This window comes from Balaenoptera musculus, chromosome 18 (genome assembly GCF_009873245.2).
Source record: "Balaenoptera musculus isolate JJ_BM4_2016_0621 chromosome 18, mBalMus1.pri.v3, whole genome shotgun sequence".
In the NCBI taxonomy this organism is placed as follows: domain Eukaryota; kingdom Metazoa; phylum Chordata; class Mammalia; order Artiodactyla; family Balaenopteridae; genus Balaenoptera; species Balaenoptera musculus.
The window spans coordinates 62027092-62050170 of NC_045802.1; the positions used below are offsets into that span (position 1 = coordinate 62027092).

General features: G+C 33.8%; 1 protein-coding gene across 1 annotated transcript in view; it reads left to right on the forward strand.

Annotated features, from left to right (window-relative positions):
• GPC5 (glypican 5) overlaps positions 1–23079 on the forward strand; it is a 1362497-nt gene that overhangs the window by 649992 nt on the left and 689426 nt on the right. The window contains exon 7 of the mRNA XM_036832100.1: positions 3008–3164. Coding sequence (XP_036687995.1) covers positions 3008–3164 — 157 coding nt within the window. The remainder of the gene's footprint in view (positions 1–3007; positions 3165–23079) is intronic.

The window sequence follows — 23079 nt, forward strand, 5'->3', positions numbered from 1 at the left end:
CAAGGGCTGCAAATAAAGACTTGAGTGTGCTCTGTATACAGGTGAGAGCACAACCTGTTAGGATGGGTTCCCAGAAAGAGACTAAAAAGAAAGAGCAGGGGATTTACATTATTCACTGAAACATTTTTACTGTTTTGGAAGTGAGGGGAAAGATGATCAAGCTAAGAAGAAATCAGAATAGTTTAGTCCCAAAGAAGTGGGATTTTGAATAAGGGTCTTACTGCAAAAAGCTCATTGTTTTTGTTGATTAGAAATTTATTGGGAATTTTCACAAATTAAGTTTTAGTATAATTGTGAGAATGAAAATGAACATTTGTGGATGTATGATGACTGAGAAGTAAGAAAGGGAGCATTTAAAGCACAATCTTCATGCAGAGGAGATGATGACTCTACCAGAGAGAGATGGGATCACTGGGGACCTGGAAGCATGGATCAGGCGGGATCGTGGATATATTTGGACAAGCTGATCATTCGTGAAATTCCTTTTGCCATGTAATGCAATGGATGTGACAGTGACATATTCACAGTCCCAGGGATTTGAGTAAGAAGTCTTGGGGCCCATTTTATAATCCTGCTGCACCACAGATAGTTTAAATTAAAATATGGTTTTATATAGTTTTATTTCTTAAAGATATGAGTTTGTGTGCCTTAGATGTTTCTTGGAGTGTCACTGAAGTGATGGAGAAGATAAAAATAGTAAATATATTAATTTTTTAAGAAAATATTTTTTTCTCTAGTGTCATCTATTATTTTTACAAGTCACTATAAATTAATGAATCATTCTCTGATAATTAATGCATTTAATTGCTTTCAACCAAAACCAGTTACCTAAAAGAGTAAGTTTTGTTTTACCTGTGCTATCTTTCTTTTTGCATTTCTGAGTTCAAATTCACTGGGCTGGATCTTCGTGACTTATACATTGTTCGTGCTGTTTGTGAGATTCTTTCTTGTTCTGATCAAGGTCCCAGTAAAATATTGGAAGAATACTTAGGAAGGTAAAGGGGAAATAAAGTTGAAATGGGAAAATGTTGGGAAAAAGTGTCAGTGACAAAAGGAATAACACATCATCAGAGAGTTTGGCTTTTATTGTACTTGTCAGATACGACTTAGAAAAATTTTAATGTAAATCATGTAATTGAATTCTTTATCAAATTATTTTTCAATTATTGTGTTCTGAGTGTTTAAGCCATATTGCAATAGAATATATAACAAAGATAATAATTAGCAAAATATATTAATTTTTAATGTGGCAACACCATGCAGTATAGTTTAGGTATTCTTCTCATAATAAGAACAATGATCCAGGTATATTATTCTCTTTATTTTAGTTATGAAAGAGCTGAGTTATTCAGGGACTTGCCCAATGTCCAATGTCATATGGTTAATATATGTCAGAATCAGGATTTAATTCTTGGTATGTTGGACCTCTGAGTCCCAGCCCTTTATGATTATGTTAAATAACAAATGGTATTATTTTATTAAAAATTTATAAAACATTTTAATATAATTTTTATAATATAATGACATTTATTTTTCCTTTCCTTTGTCAGATTTTTGAATTTTTATATGCTTTGTTACATATCTGTATTTCCCCATTGCCATACCCCACTACAGGAAGTAGCATACATATCAGTGCATTAAACACAATAAGAAGCTTGGTTTAACTTAATCCCAAATTCATTTGACCATGGAAGAAGCCTTCTTTTAAAATTTAACACCTATTAACACTTGGGAAATGCTGATCAATAGAAATAAATCCTGACCAGAATTTTTAAATTATTGTCAAATTGTTTTAACATTTCATTTTTGTCAAGGAAAATAAATTTTAAGAAAATACATTTCAGAATTCATGACCTCATTTTATTTTTAATTTTGAAAGTTTATCAATTGTCAAAGTCCAGGTGCTTAATCGTAGTGTTCTTTATATGCTAAACATATTTGTCTTACGTGTACCGAGGATGGATTGCTCTTTATTTTTTCAGTATACAATGCCATCGTTGAGCTGTGTGTTTGATCATTGTCTGCTAATTAATACTGTTATCTGGAAAATCTGTAAGATATAACAACCCTAATACTTTCATAAAACACCCTGAAATTTTGAATGCCCATTAACTGTTCAGCTGCAATATATTTCATTCACAATATGGTAGGGCCCTCTAGTGCTCACGCTTGGTCACATGTCCTCCAAAACTGCTTTAGAGGGGTAAATGTCACATATTCGATCATTTTACTCAGTCTTGGCTTTAAGTGAAATAGTCTATTATTCATAACATCACCTTTTGGAAAAGGAGTTTAGGCATGTCCAATATTATTCAAAAATATTATTTTCCCCATGCTATAGGGGGAAATGTCTAGTCCATCTATTTTGCTCATAAAAGTAAATGAAATACTTGAGAACCAAGAACAAGAAGTTGGTTAAATTTCTTAAGTAATTCGTATAAATGGAAGTAGAACCTAAGTCTTTTGTTCTAAGGTTCAGTTCTGTGCCATGTACATTGATCTAAGTATTTAATCCATGAAGTTTAAATAAAACTATAAATGTACATGTCCAAAATTCTATATTCCTTTCACTGAATCTTTTCTGGAAGAATAGCATTCTTCTTTTGGGGAAATTTTGGACTGTTGGTTTACAAAACAGTACAATATTATCAGCCAATACACTGCAGAGGGGGTCGTGTTGTATTGGAGTTTGATTTACCCTGCTTAAGCAGCGGATTCTCTAACCAAAGTATCCATGAGCAAGAAGATCTGGTTTTATTTGTTTTCCAAAGCTGTATCACAGAGCTAATAGGCAGACTGGAGCTCTTTACAGCTGTAAGACCTTGCCCATTATTTATTATTATTTCAGTAGTTTTTAATCTTTCTTGCATACTTGACGTGGTAAGGTGTCTACATCAAAACAGTGGATCCACGTAAGAAAATAGTTATAATTTCTACATATTGTTGAATAGCATCCTTAAAAGATTTGAATTTTCTATTAATAGATGTGTTTGGTATCCATATTTAGCTGTTACAGGGTAGGTCACCCAAACCCAGCAAGTGGGAACTTGGCATGGGCAGTGGTGGCGACATGGCTGAGCCGGTCAGCGGAGACTGTGATGATGAAGATGGTTGCAGGGGATCAGGAAGTGGAGAAGTCAAGAGGACACTAAAAATCACAGACTGTAAGTGTATGATTCTAACACCACTCCTGAAGGGTTGATTTGGAGATATAATTAAGGAAAATTATTATTATGAATATAAAGAAATAATGGTAGTGAATTCAGAAAAATGCAAGAGTAATTGGAAGTGAAAGTAAACCCATTTTTTTTTAGATATTCAGGACATGCGTTCTTGGGGTTTTTGTTTCTTTTTAACTAATGACTTTAAATGGAAATGATATTTTTCTGTGAAAAACTAGTGAATGACCATCAGTTCTGAGAATTCATAGTTTTAAAGTGGGATAGTCTGTAGGGCGTGAAATAGCTAGTATGGTGGGCAGTAAATGTATCTTGGTGAAACCAGGATGTGTGAGCCCTACTAAATACTAACATTCTGCAATTTTATTATCTTATCATGCCATTAGATAAATTTTATTAGGTTTTCATGTTCAAATTACAAAGAAACTGGCTAAATATATGGTTAGTTATGGTGAGAAACTACTTGGGTTTAACTCCTATGAATTGGTTCTTCCAAAAAAGATCTCACCAATTATTCACATTGTTTTGATCATGTGGGTTTTAAAACCATTTCTGGTATTGCTGGACTGGTCATTATTACAAATGATAAAACTACCAAATAACAACAACCAAAAAAATCACCAGATGAAGTTCCTTTCCTTGTCTTCACATACAAAATGAGGAAGGTAAGCTCTTCATTGTTATGTGCATGTATATGTTCACACAGGCAAGACAACCAAAGTTATCAACTGAGAAAGAAGTGTGAAAGTTAAGGTACCCAGAGCAACTAACTTTCAACTATTCACTTAATTCAGGTCATACCAAAGGGGATTACTTTATAAAGTGATCTTCTGGACCTGTGCATCCCTATCTGGAGGCTGGCCTGATAGTGTCCCTCTAAATCACAAAGGGATGCTTTGGACCTGTTAGAAATGTCTTTTCATGACTTTGGTGGGAGAAGAATTCATTTACTTTTCAGTTCTCTTGTAGTAAATTTAGAACACTACCAACACTTCAAGCATCAATACCCCATTCCTTCTAGGATCTTGTTTTGTAAGGCAAATATATTGGTTAAAGGAATGGAAGCTGAAAGAGGTATAAAATCAAGACAATATAAAGGTACATGTTTTCCTGTTAGAAACAGTAATAAATTTAACATAGAAAGTAAATAGATGGGGTTTAGTACACTAGAGTAGCAATTGAACAAAGGACCACAAAATTCTTTGAGGCATTAACACAATTTTCTAGTGAAGATTACACATCTTCTACTCATGTAGGAGCAGTAGGGATATGTGTTCTTGTTATTGGTACTAATATCATTTATCAGATTGACTTCTCTTGTTTTTCTACCTTTTGTTGTTTAGGCCAAAAAAAAAAAGGAAGACAAAGCAAATGAAATAGGGTTTTCATTAGGAAAAGAATATTTTCACTAAGAGTTAAAATGCCCTCCATCATATTTTGCAATTATGATACATATCTATTAGGATAATATTAAATAATCTTTCATTTTCACTTGATCTTGAGTATTTATATGTACCATAATTTCCTTGCCATTTGAATATTAGTAGGGTTTTAAGGCATGAAAAATTATTATGCAAAATAGCTTAGGTTAAAATTTTTTCTATAAATTGCATGCATGTTTGTGTGTGTGTGTGTGTGTGTGTGTGTGTGTGTGTAGAATTAGCATTTTAATAGGGATTTTTCACTCCTGAAGTTATTTATAAGCTCAAGAACTTGCTATGTATTAATAGATAACTGTTTTTGGCTTATTTCACAAGAGGAGTAGACACAGTGGAGGATATTCAACTACTAATAGTTTTCTTACAAAACCATGCTTGTCAAGGTGGCAAGAATGAATTTTTTACTTTAAAACCGTGTTTTCAATTCCTACTGAAATAGACAGGTATGGTACAAGCAACTATCCATCAGAATTGGGGAAATGTAAGCAATAGATGGTTTTCAGCAACTCCAGGCAAACATTAAAAAAAAATCCACATCTGCTGTAAGTGGGTTGCCTATCATGTTTCTAAGGGTTTATAGCTGTTGCCTTTCAATTTTTAATAAGTGGTTAGGAACCCACTGTGGATAGCCTGCTGAAATAAAGAGGGACATGGCAAGTAGCAAGGCGTAGGTCACATTTCTATTTTTATAAAGCACTGTAATAGTTTACCTGTGTTTGGCTGGTTAGATATATTGCTAAAGCATTTTATGATATAGTTTTTGGTGGTCTTAATGACTTAAAAATATTGCGCTCTAGAAAGTTTATCAAGGTGTCATTTGTGTTAAGAATTTGAAATGCACCATTATTTCTTCCTTATACTTACGTTTATTCTTTATAAAATACAATATAAGTAGAACATAGTTCATTTGTCACTTCAAAATGTCTGATTAAAAATAGTTATACATGTATGTTTTTATTTATACCTATATATAGTTACAAGGAGTAATAGTAATACTGTGTCTTGTAAATTTAATGATTTTGCTCCATTTATGCAAATGTTCAAAGTTGATAAATATCTTACTAACCAACACTTGAACTGATTTTCTGTTTCTGTTTTGGTTAATGTTTATTTCAGACAAGAGGGATTTATATATTTCAGTGTGCAATGTTTTACCACCAAAATATTTATGTACCTCTTAGGTATCATTTTGTTTTCATCAATGATGTTATCAAATGATTTACAAATATTTAGCTTTTAAAACTATCTCTATTTATATCATACATGTTGGCTATGATTAAATGTGAACTGATGTATTTATAATAAAAAAAAATCTATACTATGTAGTGTTCACTCTTAGGAAACTGAAAATACTTTCTTATTTTAGTAGAGTGGTTTAAAAATCCTAATATTACAGAAATTTGTTTCTATATTTTTATTGCATCGAATTTGGCTCATAAATGTAGGTATGGTTATTTCACTAGTACCTTGGAATAGCAGGGTTGGAATGGCTTTGAACTTTCATTTCCCCTCATCTTGGACACTTGCCATCCTTTCAAAGTAGCTAAGGGATGGTAGGTTTTAAACGCCAGTGGAAGAAACAAGTTCTGTTCTTGTAGCCATGCAGAGCAAAACTACTCTCACTATCATCAATACTTTTTCAACTATTTGACTATTCTAATATCCCCAAATTCTGTTATTTTCAACTGTTATAAAACAAACCAAAGTGCCACTAAAGACAGGCCATAGCAATACTATCCACGTGTTGTTTTGAAAATCTGCAGTAGCACTGCTTGCAATTCTTATGTGATGTTATAATTTAAATTGCAGTAACTCCGATTTTAACAAAAACAAAGAATGTATAATCCGTGATCACATTTATTTTGATAAGATGGTTCACAGTAATAATCTCAGACAAAATGAATTTGATCACAAGTTGGTTCAGACACCACATGTTCAAAAATAGTAGGGTGATTTTAAGTCTTCAGATCGTGTGAGATAATCTCTGTCTATTGTCATATTCATCATTGATTGTACAATACTATGTAGCATTTTAGCAGTTTTAAAAATAATTTTATTTTAACTGAGAAGCCTGTAAATGACAACACAGGTTGTTGAGAATGTGTTCAAATGACTTTTTCCGATAGTGCTATCAACATACCTCTGCAGAGCAGTCATGAAATGGGTCCCAATGCAGCACTCTGAACCCTATGCCCTCCTGAATTGCCATCTGGAATGCATGCTAGGAGGCCCCTGAAAGTCTTTCCTGAAAGACACTGAAAATCTTCCCTGGGAAGGGCTGTTTACCACTCATTTCTTCTTATCTCCCGGGCTGCTTTTCCTCTTTTACAGGTTCTCATCACCATCTCAAATTCTAAATATTTGAGAAAGCCAGGACTCAGTCTCAAACTTTTGTCATCTCTATTCTCAACTACTTTCTGTCCCACAAGCCACTTACTGCACCATAATAGCAATAAGAATATGGTAGATAGCCTTTTCCAGCTATAAAGAATTCCCCTATGTGTTACATCAGGGAGTAAGCTGATGAGAACAGAAAGTATTCAATGTAAATGAGATTTATTTGGAAATAAAAGGATAATACATTGGAATATTAAGTCACTAGATCTAGAAAGAACTTTTGGTTGATCTTTGATAGACTAAAATAAATAGAACTATTGTTTATATTGTGCTTTGGATTTGTCACTTAGTAACTAACCTTAGATCAGCCTCTAACAAATGTATCTACAGCGTGATACTAACAGTGACCTTGGAAGAGAACAGTGTATTCCATGTGCATAGTAAAATGAAAATGATACTTTGTTATCCACTGAAAAATAAAGGGTGCTGATTTATTTAATAATGTAGGATTATAGAGCAAGTGGATATTCTTGGCGTCCTCAAACTTATTTTCACCATAAATCACCTTTATTTCAAAATCTCAGCTAGACATGGAGGTTAAGGGAGAAGTCAAAAAAAAAGAAAAAAATACTACAAGTTGCATTTTCTTTAGATAATGAAATCTTTATTTATTTTCCAGAACTACTAAAACTATGTAATTATTCATTTTGTACAAATCATTTTGTAATAGTTTATATTCTCTAGTTGGTGAGTTTTTCTTCCCAATATAAATTATGTAAAACATATAAGGCAAGCATGTAATATTGGTTTACATTAATAACAGTTCCAAATATGTATATTAAAGTATGTGTACTATTTCTAAAATTCAAGTTCCATCCAATTTGATTACAATAAAATGTATTCAGTTTATTTTGCTAAGTGTTGATAAATAGACCATTAATAAATTATCCCAAATATAAGAAACTGTACTGAAAATAACTAAACAGCTATCATTACTTTATTCAGTTAAGCTAAAAATAAATCATCTTTATAAAGGTACTTAGACTCTTCCCTTTGTGACACAGTGAAAGTAATCTTGAATAATGACTGTACACTTTGATCTATGTTTTGCAAGTGTCTAATACTGAAGGGTCATGATAAAACCATAGAGAAATGCACAAGGAAACACTTCCTGATCCTGTTCAATGTTCGAAATTGTGAACACTTTGAAATTGTCATCTACCACAGTTTTTATACTACTTATGAAAATTATACTAAAGACAAATGAAATATATATCTAAGATAAATATATTTTAATTAGTGTATGATCATTATGAATATTATTCTGATTATACATTTCCATTTTGGTTTCTAAATAATTAAGACTCATGCTGCCTGCTTGCTGTTTTGTTAACAAGATTGTATAATAGAATCTGGATACCTGATGAATCATCTAAAATCATCTCTCATCCTCTTTACTAGCTATATATCACAGTCATGGATTTAAATAATAGAACTGAAATAAAAGAATTTGTCCTTGAATGCCTAAGGAATGATTTTCATTGCTTTGGCTTAGACACAGAACTGAGGTGAGGAGGGGAGACATTAATTAAAGCTTAAGGAGCCTCCTAGCATGCATTCTGGATCAACCAGCTAGTCTGTAAATCTTATAACTAAATCTATGCCACACCAGAGGACATAGAATGAAGAAATTATGGTCTCTGTTGACTAGCACAATGCTAAGTATGACTGTGTGGTCAATATAGAGAGTAAAAAATTAAAATTTAAGAAAATATCCTCAGGTACATTTGATCATGACTTGCCCAAAGTCATGTAGCTGTCAATATAACCAGAAACAAACCATATTTGTATATAACCATATCCAGGTCTATTTTTTATATCATTTTGTTGCAAATAAACAGAATGATTATTGAAGTTGCAATATTACCCTTCAGTGAGGATGAATGGATAAAATGCAGAAACAGGTTAGGTATATTTTTAGCTCTTTAATGACTTCATTACCTCTAATTGTGTAGAAATAGTATTTTCATATAGGTTTTTGACGAATTAAGTGCTCATCTAACTGTAAATAATTAAATAAGAGAGCATGTGATCTGGGCTCAGAGGTTCTCACAGCCTCTTGTCATACAAATCATGCGGGATTCTTGGTAAGAATACGAGCATGATACAGGAGGTCTTATGTGGGGCATTCCTTATGTGCTCCCAGATGACGATTGCTACTGGTCTAAGGACCATACTATGAGGAGCAAAAATTTACGCCCTTCTTTATTACATCCCTTATTTATTAGCATCTCTAAAATGAGTTTCTATTAAAGGAGCATAACATTTTTTTTTACATCTGTATTGGAGTATAATTGCTTTACAATGTTGTGTTAGTTTCTGCTGTATAAAAAACTGAATCAGCTATATATATACATATATCCCCATATCCCCTCGCTCTTGATCCTCCCTCCCACCCTCCCTATCCCACCCATCTAGGTGGTCACAAAGCACTGAGCTGATCTCCCTGTGCTATGTGGCTGCTTCCCACTAGCTATCTATTTTACATTTGGTAGTATATATATATGTCAATGCTACTCTCTCACTTCGTCTCAGCTTCCCCTTCCCCCCACCTGTGTCCTCAAGTCCATTCTCTACGTCTGCATCTTCATTTTTGTCCTGATCCTAGGTTCATCAGAACCATTTTTTTTTTTTTTTTTAGATTCCATATATATGTGTTAGTATACAGTATTTGTTTTTCTCTTTCTGACTTACTTCACTCTGTATGACAGACTCTAGGTCCATCCACCTCACTACAAATAACGAAATTTCGTTTCTTTTTATGGCTGAGTAATATTCCATTGTATATATGTGCCACATCTTCTTTATCCATTCATCTGTCGATAGGCATTTAGGTTGCTTCCATGACCTGGCTATTGTAAATAGTGCTGCAATGAACATTGGGGTGCATGTGTCTTTTTGAATTATGGTGTTCTCTGGGTATATGCCCAGTAGTGGGATTGCTGGGTCATATGGTAATTCTATTTTAGTTTTTTAAGGAACCTCCATACTGTTCTCCATAGTGGCTGTATCAATTTACATTCCCACCAACAGTGCAGGAGTGTTCCCTCTTCTCCACACCCTCTCCAGAATTTATTGTTTGTAGATTTTTTGATGATGGCCATTCTGACTGGTGTGAGGTGATACCTTGTGGTTGTGGTTTTGATTTGCATTTCTCTAATGATTAGTGATGTTGAGCATCCTTTCCTGTGTTTGTTGGCAATATGTATATCTTCTTTGGAGAAATGTTTATTTAGGTCTTCTGCCCATTTTTGGATTGGGTTGGGGTTTTTTTTGTTATTGACCTGCATGTATATTTTTAAGATTAATCCTTTGTCTGGTGCTTTGTTTGCAAATATTTTCTCCCATTCTGAGGGTTGTCTTTTTGTTTTATTTATGGTTTCCTTTGCTGTGCAAAAGCTTTTAAGTTTAATTAGGTCCCATTTGTTTATTTTTGTTTTTATTTCCATTACTCTAGGAGGTGGGTCAAAAAGGATCTTGCTGTGATTTATGTCATAGAGTGTTCTGCCTATGTTTTCCTCTAAGAGTTTTATAGCGTCTGGCCTTACATTTAGGTCTTTAATCCATTTTGAGTTTATTTTTGTGTATGGTGTTAGGGAGTGTTCTAATTTCATTCTTTACATGTATTTCATTCCTTTACAAATCTGTCCAGTTTTCCCAGCACCACTTATTGAAGAGGCTGTCTGTTCTCCATTGTATATTTTTGCCTCCTTTATCAAAAATAAGGTGACCATATGGTTTATCTCTGGGCTTTCTATCCTGTTCCACTGATCTATGTTTCTGTTTTTGTGCCAGTACCATACTGTCTTGATTATTGTAGCTTTGTAGTATAGTCTGAAGTCAGGGAGCCTGATTCCTCCAGCTCTGTTTTTCTTTCTCAAGATTGCTTTGGATATTCAGGGTCTTTTGTGTTTCCATACAAACTGTAAATTTTTTTGTTCTAGTTCTGTGAAAATGCCCTTGGTAGTTTGATAGGGGTTGCATTGAATCTGTGGATTGCTTTGGGTAGTATAGTCATTTTCAAAATGTTGATTCTTCCAATGCAAAAACATGGTATATCTCTCCATCTGTTTGTGTCATCTTTGATTTCTTTCATCAGTGTCTTATAGTTTTCTGCATACAAGTCTTTTGTCTCTTTAGGTAGGTTTATTCCTAGGTGTTTTACTCTTTTTGTTGCAATGGTAAATGGGAGTGTTTCCTTAATTTTTCTTTCAGATTTTTCATTGTTAGTGTATAGGAATGCAAGATATTTCTGTGCATTAATTTTGCATCCAAATTCATTGATTAGCTCTAGTAGTTTTCTGGTAGCATCTTTAGGATTCTCTAAGTATAGTACTATGTCATCTGAAAACAGTGACAGTTTTACTTCTTCCTTTCTGGTTTGGATTCTTTTTATTTCTTTTTCTTCTCTGATTGCTGTGGCTAAAACTTCCAAAACTATGTTGAATAATAGTGGTGAGAGTGGGCACCCTTGTCTTGTTCCTGATCTTAGAGGGAATGGTTTCAGTTTTTCACCATTGAGAATGATGTTGGCTGTGAGTTTGTCATGTATGCCCTTTATTATGTTGAAGTAGGTTCCCTCTATGCCCACTTTCTGTAGAGTTTTTATCATAAATAGGTGTTGAATTTTGTTGAAAGATTTTCCTGCATCTATTGAGATGATCATATGGTTTTTATCCTTCAGTTTGTTAATATGGTGTATCACATTGATTGATTTGCATATATTGAAGAATCCTTTCATTCCTGGGATAAACCCCACTTGATCATGTTGTATGATCCTTTTAATATGCTGTTGGATTTTGTTTGCTAGTATTTTGTTGAGGATTTTTTCATCTATGTTCATCAGTAATATTGGCCTGTAGTTTTCTTTTTTTGTGACATCTTTGTCTGGTTTTGTTTTCAGGGTGATGGTGGCCTTGTAGAATGAGTTTGGGAGTGTTCCTTCCTCTTAAAGCAGCACGAACTCTTATAAAACACTGTCTACATTTATAAATTAGCATTACAAGAGAGCATCATAGGCACCAGGACATTAAGGACTATAACAATTAGGCTGGTCATGGTGGCTTACCCTATATGATTTTTGGCAGCAGTCTCAGTTTGATTGTTTTTATTTAGCTTTGAGTCTACTTTCTTTTTTTTAATTTTTATTGGATTATAGTCTATTTACAATGTTGTGTTAGTTTCAGGTGTACAGCAAAGTGAGTCACTTGATGACACCAAAGGAAAGGCACTTCCATCTTTTCTCAGGGTCTGAAAGCATCAGATCACACTGGCTTCAAGAAAATTTCATCTTGAAAGAGTACCTGTGTTATCTCAGCAGAAATGTTTCATCTTCATCCACTCCTCCAGATTGAAATGAACACTAAAGAAATATCTTGCACTTTCCCTTGTATCACGTTACATTCCAACGGAGAGAAATCAAAGTTTCATGTGAACTAAGAGAGAGGAGAGAGGGTATCGAAATGGTACATTTGGAAAACACTCTTTAGAGAAGACAGGAAAAGGGCAATCTGGAAACAAATAACATTTGACTGCAGTGTTTATGAGAAAGTGGCATTGGACAGGGTGGACACATTATTTGGTTTCAGCAATTGACAATAGGGAGGGGAAGGTACCCTGTGAAGAGCAAACTCCATGAACAAGACACAGTGGGGTGGGGAGAGGGGGTAAGGAGCATGCTCACAGAGGAACAAAGTTATTCAAATTGCTTGAAAAAATATTGGAACTCTAAAAATGGATTAAAAATGTTACAGTGGTTTTGAGTTCCAGAGTGAGAAGTTTGTATGTAATTTGGTAAGCCAAAAGGATCTATTAGAAGTTTTTCTATGTGGTCATTTTGTTTGGGTATGCCGTTATTTGTACTAGCAATACAGTGAACTGGTTAAGAGAAGAAACATGTACAAATAACATACGTCTTGCACAAGTAACTTACCACTTACCTTGCACAAATAATTGTTCTATACCTGAATTTCCTTGAGATGGGGATAGTAAGAGTACTCTCCAAGAAGCATCCTTGTGAAGATTATATGACTTCATCTATAGACAGCATTACTGTAATGCCCAACCCACCCCCACCCACTGAAACAAAAAAATAGTTCAGTGAAATACATAAAAAGTTTTCTTAATTGCTTCCATGAACTAGCAAGAAGAGAGGAATCTTCCATAAAACTAGGTGAAATCATAACAATAATGTAGAGATAAAGATAAATGTAGAGACAGAGATACAGATATAGTGACAGAAACATGCACACACACAGTTTAAGCAAAATAATAAAGTAAATTTGTATCTACCCCTCCTCCCAGTTCAAGAACAGAATATTTCCATACCTCTCTGAAAACATCCCACTCTGAGAGTTTACAGTGATCATAAACAATATCTTGCTGGATTTTTCTGGGGTTTGTACTTTATTATAAATGGAATCATATAGTCTTTGTTGTTACACAGTGTGTTCCTTTTGCTTCAGTGTTAAATTTTTAAGGTTCACCTATGTTGGGTGTATATTTATTAATTCATTTTCACCAAAGTATCATATTCTAATTATGAATATACACACCCACTTATTTATTTTATTGTTGATGGATATCAAAGTTGACTTCAGTTTTTGAATATTGTGAATAATGTTGCTATAAACCATCTTAAACCATCCTGAAGATATCTCTTAATGCTCATGTGTAAGAGGCTCTGCAGTGTATACCTAGAAGTAGCATGACAGAGAAACAAAGCAGAGTATGCATAAGTTTTACTTAAGCTTTACTGGGAAATGTCAAACTTTGTTACTGGTTAACAAAGTGATTGTGTCAATTTATATTCTCACCAGCAAAAACTAAAAGTTCATCTTGCTCCCCATTTTTGCAAACACTTTTTTTTCCACTCCCACTACTTTCGTATATCTGTCCAGAGGATGGAAGTGGACAATATTTTATTCTATATTAGTTCCTATTCTCTTAATTGTACTTTTTTCATAAGTATATGAGATTCCTCATATACTTCCTCACCTGAAATTTCTTTCATATCCATAGCCTTTTTCTCTTCTACAGGGTTATTTATCTTCTTTGACAAATGTTCTCTGGACAAAGGTCAACTTCAGTGATCCACTTACCTATTTTGGTTATGACCTTCAAGAAAGACAGGATAGATTCTTGAATTTTTCTTTTTTTTAACCAGTTTCAAGAAAATGAATTGGTACCCTACTTGTCTTTCTCAGAAGGTGACCAATTCTTTTAATCTTTAAAAGTATCATTATGAACTAAGTTTCAAAAACATTTGTAATTCTTATTGCAGTCCAGATTGTCCCACATTTTGCCAATTGACACTTCTTGCATTTGGCTCTTGAGTCCTTTTGACATAATCCTCAAAGTCTTGGCTAGTTTCATTGCTTATAGTATAACAAGGAATTCCAAGCTGAGCTTGTACATTATCTGTCTTAGATACGGAGTCAGTCATTTTTACATGACCCCTTTATTTGTTTTATTAAAAAACGGTTTTTCATGACCACAATCTGGGCACAAGGCATGATCCTCAAAGATACAGGTCATAATAGAAATAAATATCTCATAATTACTCATTTGCTTTAGTCCACATTAGATGTACCATATTATAATAATACTAAAAAGAACCCTACCAATTATGATTACTAAAATCAGTTACATTTTTGCCTATTTTATCATATTCTATCCCCATTTTATGGTGATAATAGATATAGATATTAATGTATATCAAACAGCCCTATGGAGATATATATGTGTATATATACAGATATATGTATCTATCTATATACATATAGATAGATACATATATATATATTTATATACCTATATTTCCTTGGCAAGAAACTATATCAATATAATACAGATACAGATATATTTAGGTCACCTATTATATCTGCTAACTATATATTTAATGCTTACTACTAGTTCTTATGTCAAAGTTTCTCTAGTGCATTTCTTAAGAAGGACTGATGAGGACAACATTTTACAAGTTTTTACTCGGTGATGAGTTTGTACCCCTTTTACATGAAAGTCGATTTTGCTAGCTAGAAGAATGCAGGCTCACATTTTCTTTCTTTGCATTTCTTCACTATACACTGATGTCTATTCTGGCAGAAAGCATTACTGGCAAAAGGTCTGACTATGTTCTAATTTTCTTCCCTTTACAAGCAACATATTCTTTTTTCTTTCTTTCTTTTTTTTTTACCCTTTCAGTGCCCAGAGATTTGTTTTCTTCTTTTTTTAACTGCAGTAATTTTACTAGAATATAGCTGTCTGGGTAGTTTTAAGTGGACACTCTCAGTAACATGGTATACTTTTAAAATAAGTAATACCAAATCTTTTTTTAGCGCACTTTTGCTGAATTATAGTTTTAAGTAATTGTTCTCTTCCCTTGTTTTGATTTTCCTCTTCAGAAGTACCTATTGTACATTTGTTGAATTGTATTTGCTTATTTTCAGTATATTCTCCAATACCTTTTATCTATTCTTAAATTTATTTTTGATTTTTAAAATCCACCTCCTTTTCACTTTCTATTTCCTTTAAGGTATGAATAGTGATGTTTCTTTACTCTTACGCTGCCTCTAGATTTTATTTATTTTTAAATGAATGTTTCTTCTTTTTTTTTGAAGTCTCTAACTTCATTTCTGAATTTTTAAAGTTCTGACTTATTTGGTGTCTTGTATCCTTTTCTTGATAACTTTTAGCTCATTTTAAATGGTATGTGAAATTTTGGGTTTGGTTTTCTGGTGTGCTTTCACTGTTTGTAGACATGATAGTAGAATACTGTTTAACTTTGTATGGCATTTGGTCTTGATTCTTTTCTGCTGCTTATTTTTACATAAATTTAAGTTCCCTAAAATTTTAGAAGGAGGCTTGGTTCAGACGTATTTTCTAAATTTACTGAATTTCTAGTCCTATTATTTTCATGTAGTGTTAAATAATGTATGTGGTGGCTTGTTTTCTGAGATATTCTGGCTCTGTTCCCTCCCCTGTATTTACCCGTCTCTTTTCTTCCCTAATTCTCCATTGTCCTTATCCCGTTAATTCTGGATTCTTCTAGCAGTTTCTCTTCTGTGTGGGCCCTAAATGTTAAGGAAGACTTGCCAGATTAGTTTTGGGAGTTAAAAAGGTTTCAGAGACTCCAGACCCTGTAGTTTTATGTTAGTGTCCTTACACTCACCCACTATTAAGAGTGAGCAAAGCATCTCCCATTCTCTGCTGTTTTCAAACTGATTTCTAGTGAATACCTGTTGGCTATTTGCATTCTTTTGTTTTCAGGTGCGTAACTTGCTCTGTTTCTTCCCACTGCTTTTTCCTGCACACATGCTGATAGCATGTAGGTTTTGTGGCTATTAGTAATTTGTCCTCATTCATTTGTATGTTGAGGTTCTTGAGGATAACTCATGAGATGGGTTGGAAGTGGCATTTATGTGATTTTGATTTTACTATCTAATTGTTCTGCCTGTTTTATGTAAGAATTTGGAAGTTTCCAAGTTATGCTACAACCACACTGCCAGCTTCCCCAGACCTTCCAGATCATTTAAAATGTTTAAGAAAACAGTGATGCTCTTGTTTCTCTTTGGTTTTCTAAGGAGAAGAGACCATTTCAGTGTTGAGAGCTTATGAGTAGCTGAACAATAGCTTTTAGTTATTTGTCATCTCAGACAGCCCATTTCAATTCTTCTCAGGACACCCAGATACTTTTGACCAAATTAAACAATTTTATTGTCTCTCATATTTTAGTGAAATGAGTGGAGGTACTTAATTCTTCTTTCTTAAGACATATACTTTAAAAACTTAAGAGATTGTTATGGCTATTGTGCTGATTATTTATCTGTTGTGTTTTGGCTCTAGGTAACCTTTTAAAATTGTTCTGTGATTATGCAAACTGCATTTCCCAAACTCTGAACTAAATTCCTAAACTACTTGAGATCTATAAATTATATTTCCCAGATTATCTTGCCAGCCAGTATACTGTTATTTTTCTGCCAATGGGGTATACTAAAAGACGATCAAAAGAAGGGAGAGGGGAAAATACATCCTATTTCCAGTTCTTAACAAGATTACATCAGTACCATAGTGTCAATCCCCTGCCTCCAGATACTTTTAGCATTTACAGTAGCAACTATGTTATATTCCTTGAAGGGACCTGTGCCAGCTAACTTTGCTTTGATTGATAATCTGACACCAGCAATATGGTGCCCATGGAGCTCTGAACATCATCCAAGAAGATCTATACTCCCATTGTCCATCCTGAGAAGTAAAATTCTCTTTCATTGCCCAGGTTCTGGATATTCTATCTCCTGTCCTTCAACCCTAAGAATGGGAGCTACTCCCCATGATTACCAATATCTATGGTCTTCAACACCCTCTTTTTGCTTCACTAACCTTTAAATATCTATATACTAATTTTTGGTATTGTATATCTCTAAAATATCTAGCATACTTCCTGTTCTGTTGATTGGATCCTATCTGATACAGCTGGTCTTAATTGCATAAAGTTAGAATCAAAACAAAATATTATCTGAAAACCAATTAAGACTTTCCTCCTTGTTTTCAAGGGGATAAAATCCTTACAATTCTCTCAAGATGTATATTCTACCATGTAGGTGAACACCTGTTTTACCATTTCCTCCCAAATCTCAGAGTAAAATAATCATATAGAAAGTTAGGAGAGATAAGCTATTTATGCTTGGGCATATAGAACAGAGAGCAAGAGGAAATAGCTGGAAGACTCTGGAACCAATGAGTCTTTGTTTTAATTTGGCATGGTGCCTGATCCACCTGAGTTGATTTGAAGCTCTGCATGAGTGTCAATGGAACCACCATGTAAAACTACATATCTGAGGGCTGACTGCTGGGACTATTGGGCTTGGGTCTTCCCTGGAGCCAAGAGTACATGACTGGGAAAGGTTGAGGCAGGACAGTCGAAAACTTACGTACATACATGCATAACAAATAGCAAATGGGACTGGCAATGCTAAGGTACCAAATGTTGGTGCTTGGAAAACAAATTCTAAGTCTCTTTTTTTTTACTGTTAGTAATTTCAGATCCTCCTAGATTTGGAATATTTGAATGAACTACCTAAGATACAGTCAAGCACTTCTTCAATATCCTGTATACTTACCAGGCATAGATTTCTAAAGTATGATTTCATTCTCGCAGCCAGCACCAAAACCGTTATTAGTTCCTATGGCCCACTCAAGAGTATAGTTCTGTGTATGAGTTGTATTAACCATCACAGATTGTAAGATCTTGAGGGCAATTCAGCCGGTACATTTTTATCTTTCCATACATCACACAACTATTTTTGATCACAGCGTATACAACTTCTGTCAGAATTATCACTGTGCTTGTTTAAAATGCAGTTTGTAGAATTCCACCCCCAAATACTGAATTAACATTTCCATGGGTAGAATCCACAAATTTATAGTTAAAAAGCATAATAAATAATAATTATTCCCAATAAAGCTTGAGAACAACTGCCTCACGGTCCTTACCACAATGCCTCTAAACATGAGACATTTAATGAATGTGCTCTGAATTGCATGATTGGATATGAGTATAATCTACATGTCTCTAAGACACATCTTAATTAGCATTAAAAACCAGATTTTATAATGAATTGAAAATATTAACATTAATTTTAGTCAAGACTATTAACTAAAAACCAAAATGAATATAAATCTGTTCACACTCAAGAATATAGCTGTGTTAAATATAGAATACATTTAATAAGCAGTTTTCTTCAACAACTACCAATATTTGTGAATTATATAAATAACTCTTTCATATTTTCACAGAGTAGAGACCTGACTGTGGAATTATTGCATTAGTATAATGTGCTATTTTGAGTGAAAATTAATGTCAAAAGTAATTATTTGAGTGCTAATTGTTAAACTCAAGTATAAAGCCCTAAACTTAAGAGTGTAATTTTCTAGATTAACATGTAATATCTCAATTTTGGAAGAGATACATTAACATACTATTGCTTGGAGGTAGTTTTAGATTGATTATGGTTTACTTCCTTTAATTTCCTTGTAACTCTAAAGTTTCATGCTAAATTTTTTTAGAATATAAATAATTATGTTTACCTATTAAGTAATATATAGAATTAATTCTACTTCTCTGGTTATAACTTTGCTAAATAATAGGAATTTTGTATCATGACATTTTGCAGAGTAATTATTAATAGTCCTTACCTTTATAAGTATATTCGATGGAATCTTGTGGGGTTTTTTTTTTTCTGAAATCTATATTACATTATGGAGCTCATATGGGAATAGTATGGCACTAATTTCATACAAATTTTGAGCTCCAAATTCAATTTTCATCACTAATGGCTTTACCCCCAACCTGTATTTATCTTTTCTTTGATGTCAACCCCTTACCTCTCAATCCATCCATCCACTCATTGGTTCATTCAACAGATACTTACTTGATACTTCTACTGTGCTTGTCAGCATGCAAACTTTTGCCTCAGGGAGATACAGATGAGTAATCAGGAAATTACAGTACAGTATAGAGAATTTTATTTGTGGAAAAACAGATCTTATGGGAGCATAAAGGAAAGATGTCTTACACAGCCTTAGGGATAATGGAATGTTTTCTCAAAGGAATTGAACTATAATCTGCCACCTGAAGAAACAGTTATTAATAGGGTTATGAAGAGCCAGGAGCATAATCTCTATAGGAGGACAAAGCAGGAGCAGAAACCTGGTAACTAGACAAAGTTGAGCATCATTAGGGAGCTACATGGAATTCCAGAATGCTGTAATATATAATGTAGGCTCGGGATTGGCATAAACCAAATAATGAATCACTTATCCCTAGCACACCATGCCAAAAATCTGTTCATTGATCCATTTGCACTCTAGCGAGACCTCTCTAATTGCAACGTTGAGAATGCATCTAGAGAAAGCTGTTATTATAGTAATCCAGACATGATATGTTGATGACATAAGTGAAAATCAAATATTTTTTTTCTGTGGTGATTTCTTTACCTCTTCAAGTGAACTTGGCCACACGCTTATCTGCTGCTGACTTAATACATTGTGCATATCTATATTATTACAGTAGAGTTTACTTAGGGTTCTATTTCTTCTTAGACCATGAGTTTCTAAAAATGGTATCCACATCCTGTTCATCTTTATATCCTTGAAACTGAATATACTGCATGCATGAGCAAAGATGCTCAGAAAATCTTTGTTAAGTTAGTGTATGAATATATGCATGTGTAAAGGAAAGTATTTTGAAGTCATCAGGGGAATATAATAAAACCACACTAGAGTAAAATGGGACTAATAAGAGCAAAAGTATTAGAAAGAGATGGAAAAGTTATAACATAAAATGATAAAAATTAACAAGAATTTCTACCGAATATTTCATTTTTTCCAATATGTAGATTATCAAGACTATTATATAGTTCTTAGGGTTTATTGTATTTCAGGATGTCTTGTTGTCTTTGAAGATAACTTGTCATCATTGCACAATGGTCCTATATGTAGGTTCAGCAAAACGTGTTCAAGATCAGTGAACAATGGCAAGAATAGTAAAAATCTTCCTATTTCAAAGATGAAGATTGTATGATCTAGCAATCATGTTCCTTGGTACAAAAATCTGTACGTGAATGTTTTTAACAGCTTTATTCATAATTGCCAAAACTTGGAAGCAACCAAGATGGTTTCAGTAGGTGAATCGATAAACTGTGGTACATCCAGAAAATGAGATATTATGTGCCAAAAAGAAATAAGCTATCAAGCCATTAAAAGAAATTAAAAAAAAAAAACCTTAAATGCACTATTTCACTAAGTGAAAGAAGCCAGTGTAAAAAGGCTGTAAACTGTGTGATTCTAACTATGACATCTGGAAAAAGCAAAATTATAGTGACAGTAAAAAGATCAGTGGTTGCCAGGGGGAGGGAGGGATGAATAGAGAAAGCACAGAGGATTTTTAAGGCAGTGAAAATACTGTCTATGATACTAACTTGACCCTTGAACAATGCAGGGTTGGGGCACTGGCCCCCCTCCCGTGTCCCTGTGTAGTCGAAAATCCACATGTAACTTTAGTCAGCCCTTCCTATCCCTGGTTCTGCATCCTTGGATTCAGCCAACCTCGCTCATATCATGTAGTGCTGTAGTATGTATTTATTGAAAAATATCCACGTATAAGTGGATCCACTCAGTTCAAACCTATGTTGTTCAAGGGTCAAATGTATAATGATGGAAACATGTCATTATACATTTGTCTGAACTCATAGAATGTACAATACCAAGGGAAACCCCTAAGGTAAACTATGGACTTGGGGAGATAATGATGTGTCAGTATAGGTTTATCAGTTGTAACAAGTGTACCCCTCTGGTGAAGGATCTTGATAGTGGGGAAATTGTGTGTAGGTGTAGGGGCAAATCTTTCTACTTTCTGCTCAGTTTTGCTGTGAAACTAAAACTGCTCTAAAAGGAATGTTTGTTAATTTTAAAAAGGTCAACTTTGCTGCTTATAAAATACAAATATAAAATATGAAAACAGATTTTAAATATTCAAAATAATAATAATTCTCAATAGCTAACTGTTGTTTTAAAAACAGTAGTGAATAGTCAATTACAGAGCCCAGGTCTGTTCTGGGTATTTACATGTTAAATTATCTAATCTTAACAAACCTCTATATGATAGGGAATATTGTTTTCCCTGTTTGGCATACATGCATTGAGATCTTTGCCCAAGGTCACATTAGTTTCAGTTGGCATGCTACAGAACTAGGATCATTGCCAGGCAATAGTACTTCAGACAAGAATAACAGAATAGTCTCAGCAAATTGTACGTAAGAGGCTCTGTGCCATATTTTTAAATGTTTTGAAAATCTTTTTGCATACATGGGTGAGGTTGAAACTTGCAAAAGAAACTTTTTGAAAGAGAAGTATCTTTAGAAAGGGTATTTCCAAATATTAGTCTAAATATCTGGAGAAGCAATTTTTTAAAATAGTGTTCAATTATATGTTTCATACACAGCAAGGGTTTATTCTATTGTACTTTTGATAGGACAAACATATATAAAACTTTACAGTAAAGTGATAAGTGGCTTTATAGAGGAAGTATATCAGACAATATATAAAGTAACATGAATTCTAATTGTAGGTCTGTCACTAATGTCCAGGAGCTTTGAATGAATCTTGGATATCATTTGCCTACCATGTAAAATCAAGGGATGTGAACATAATGCTCCCAAATTCCATTTTGCTTCTCAAATATCATGTTTCAGGGAAGAGCATATTTTAAAATAATGGTCATTTATTTAGAAAATGTTTTAGGTATAATTGATTTTTTGGAAGCTCTTCTTACTATGATAAAACCCATTGGATAAAGACCACCAGAAAAGCTCCCATTGTCAAAGTTAGGTTTATTAATTTGTAGTATCAAGGGAGACAATGCACCAAAAGAGCTGTATGGCAACTCAGTAGGAGGCCATTGCAATAGACAGTTTATAGGTGTGTTCTTGTGATGGACTATTTTAGGTTTGCACTAGTACCAAACCATCCTAAAGAACTTGAATGGAGAACAGGTCAGCCCTATGTTAGGTGTGGTTATGAGGGGAGGTCTGTTTAACACTTAAGCATCACAATAATCTTTGCTCAGGAGGTGAGAAGAATCAGGCACAACTGGGGAAATCATTGGTACAAAAGCAGGAATGAGTCTTGTGTCCTTGGCCATGTCCCCTTAGAAACACTGCTTTAGGTTCTGTTGGTAACATCACAGTCTCCTCTGTACCCAAAATGAGATGAGATAATGTAACTGAAACATGCACACAACCACACAAACCCTAGCCTGAATAGTGAAATTTCCTTCTATAATGAGTAACAGAATTTTTGATGGAGAAGGTAATGAATATAAGGTTATTTTTTTCCCACAGTTAAATATGTGGTTTGTGTTGTATGAAAACATCTTATATCTGGAACCCTACAATGTTGATCATTCTATCAAAGAGGTGAACGTTTAATTGAAAATACACCACTGAGAAATATTAACAACTCATTGTAACCCAACACATGCTAGCAAGTGATATTCCACCATCAGTTGT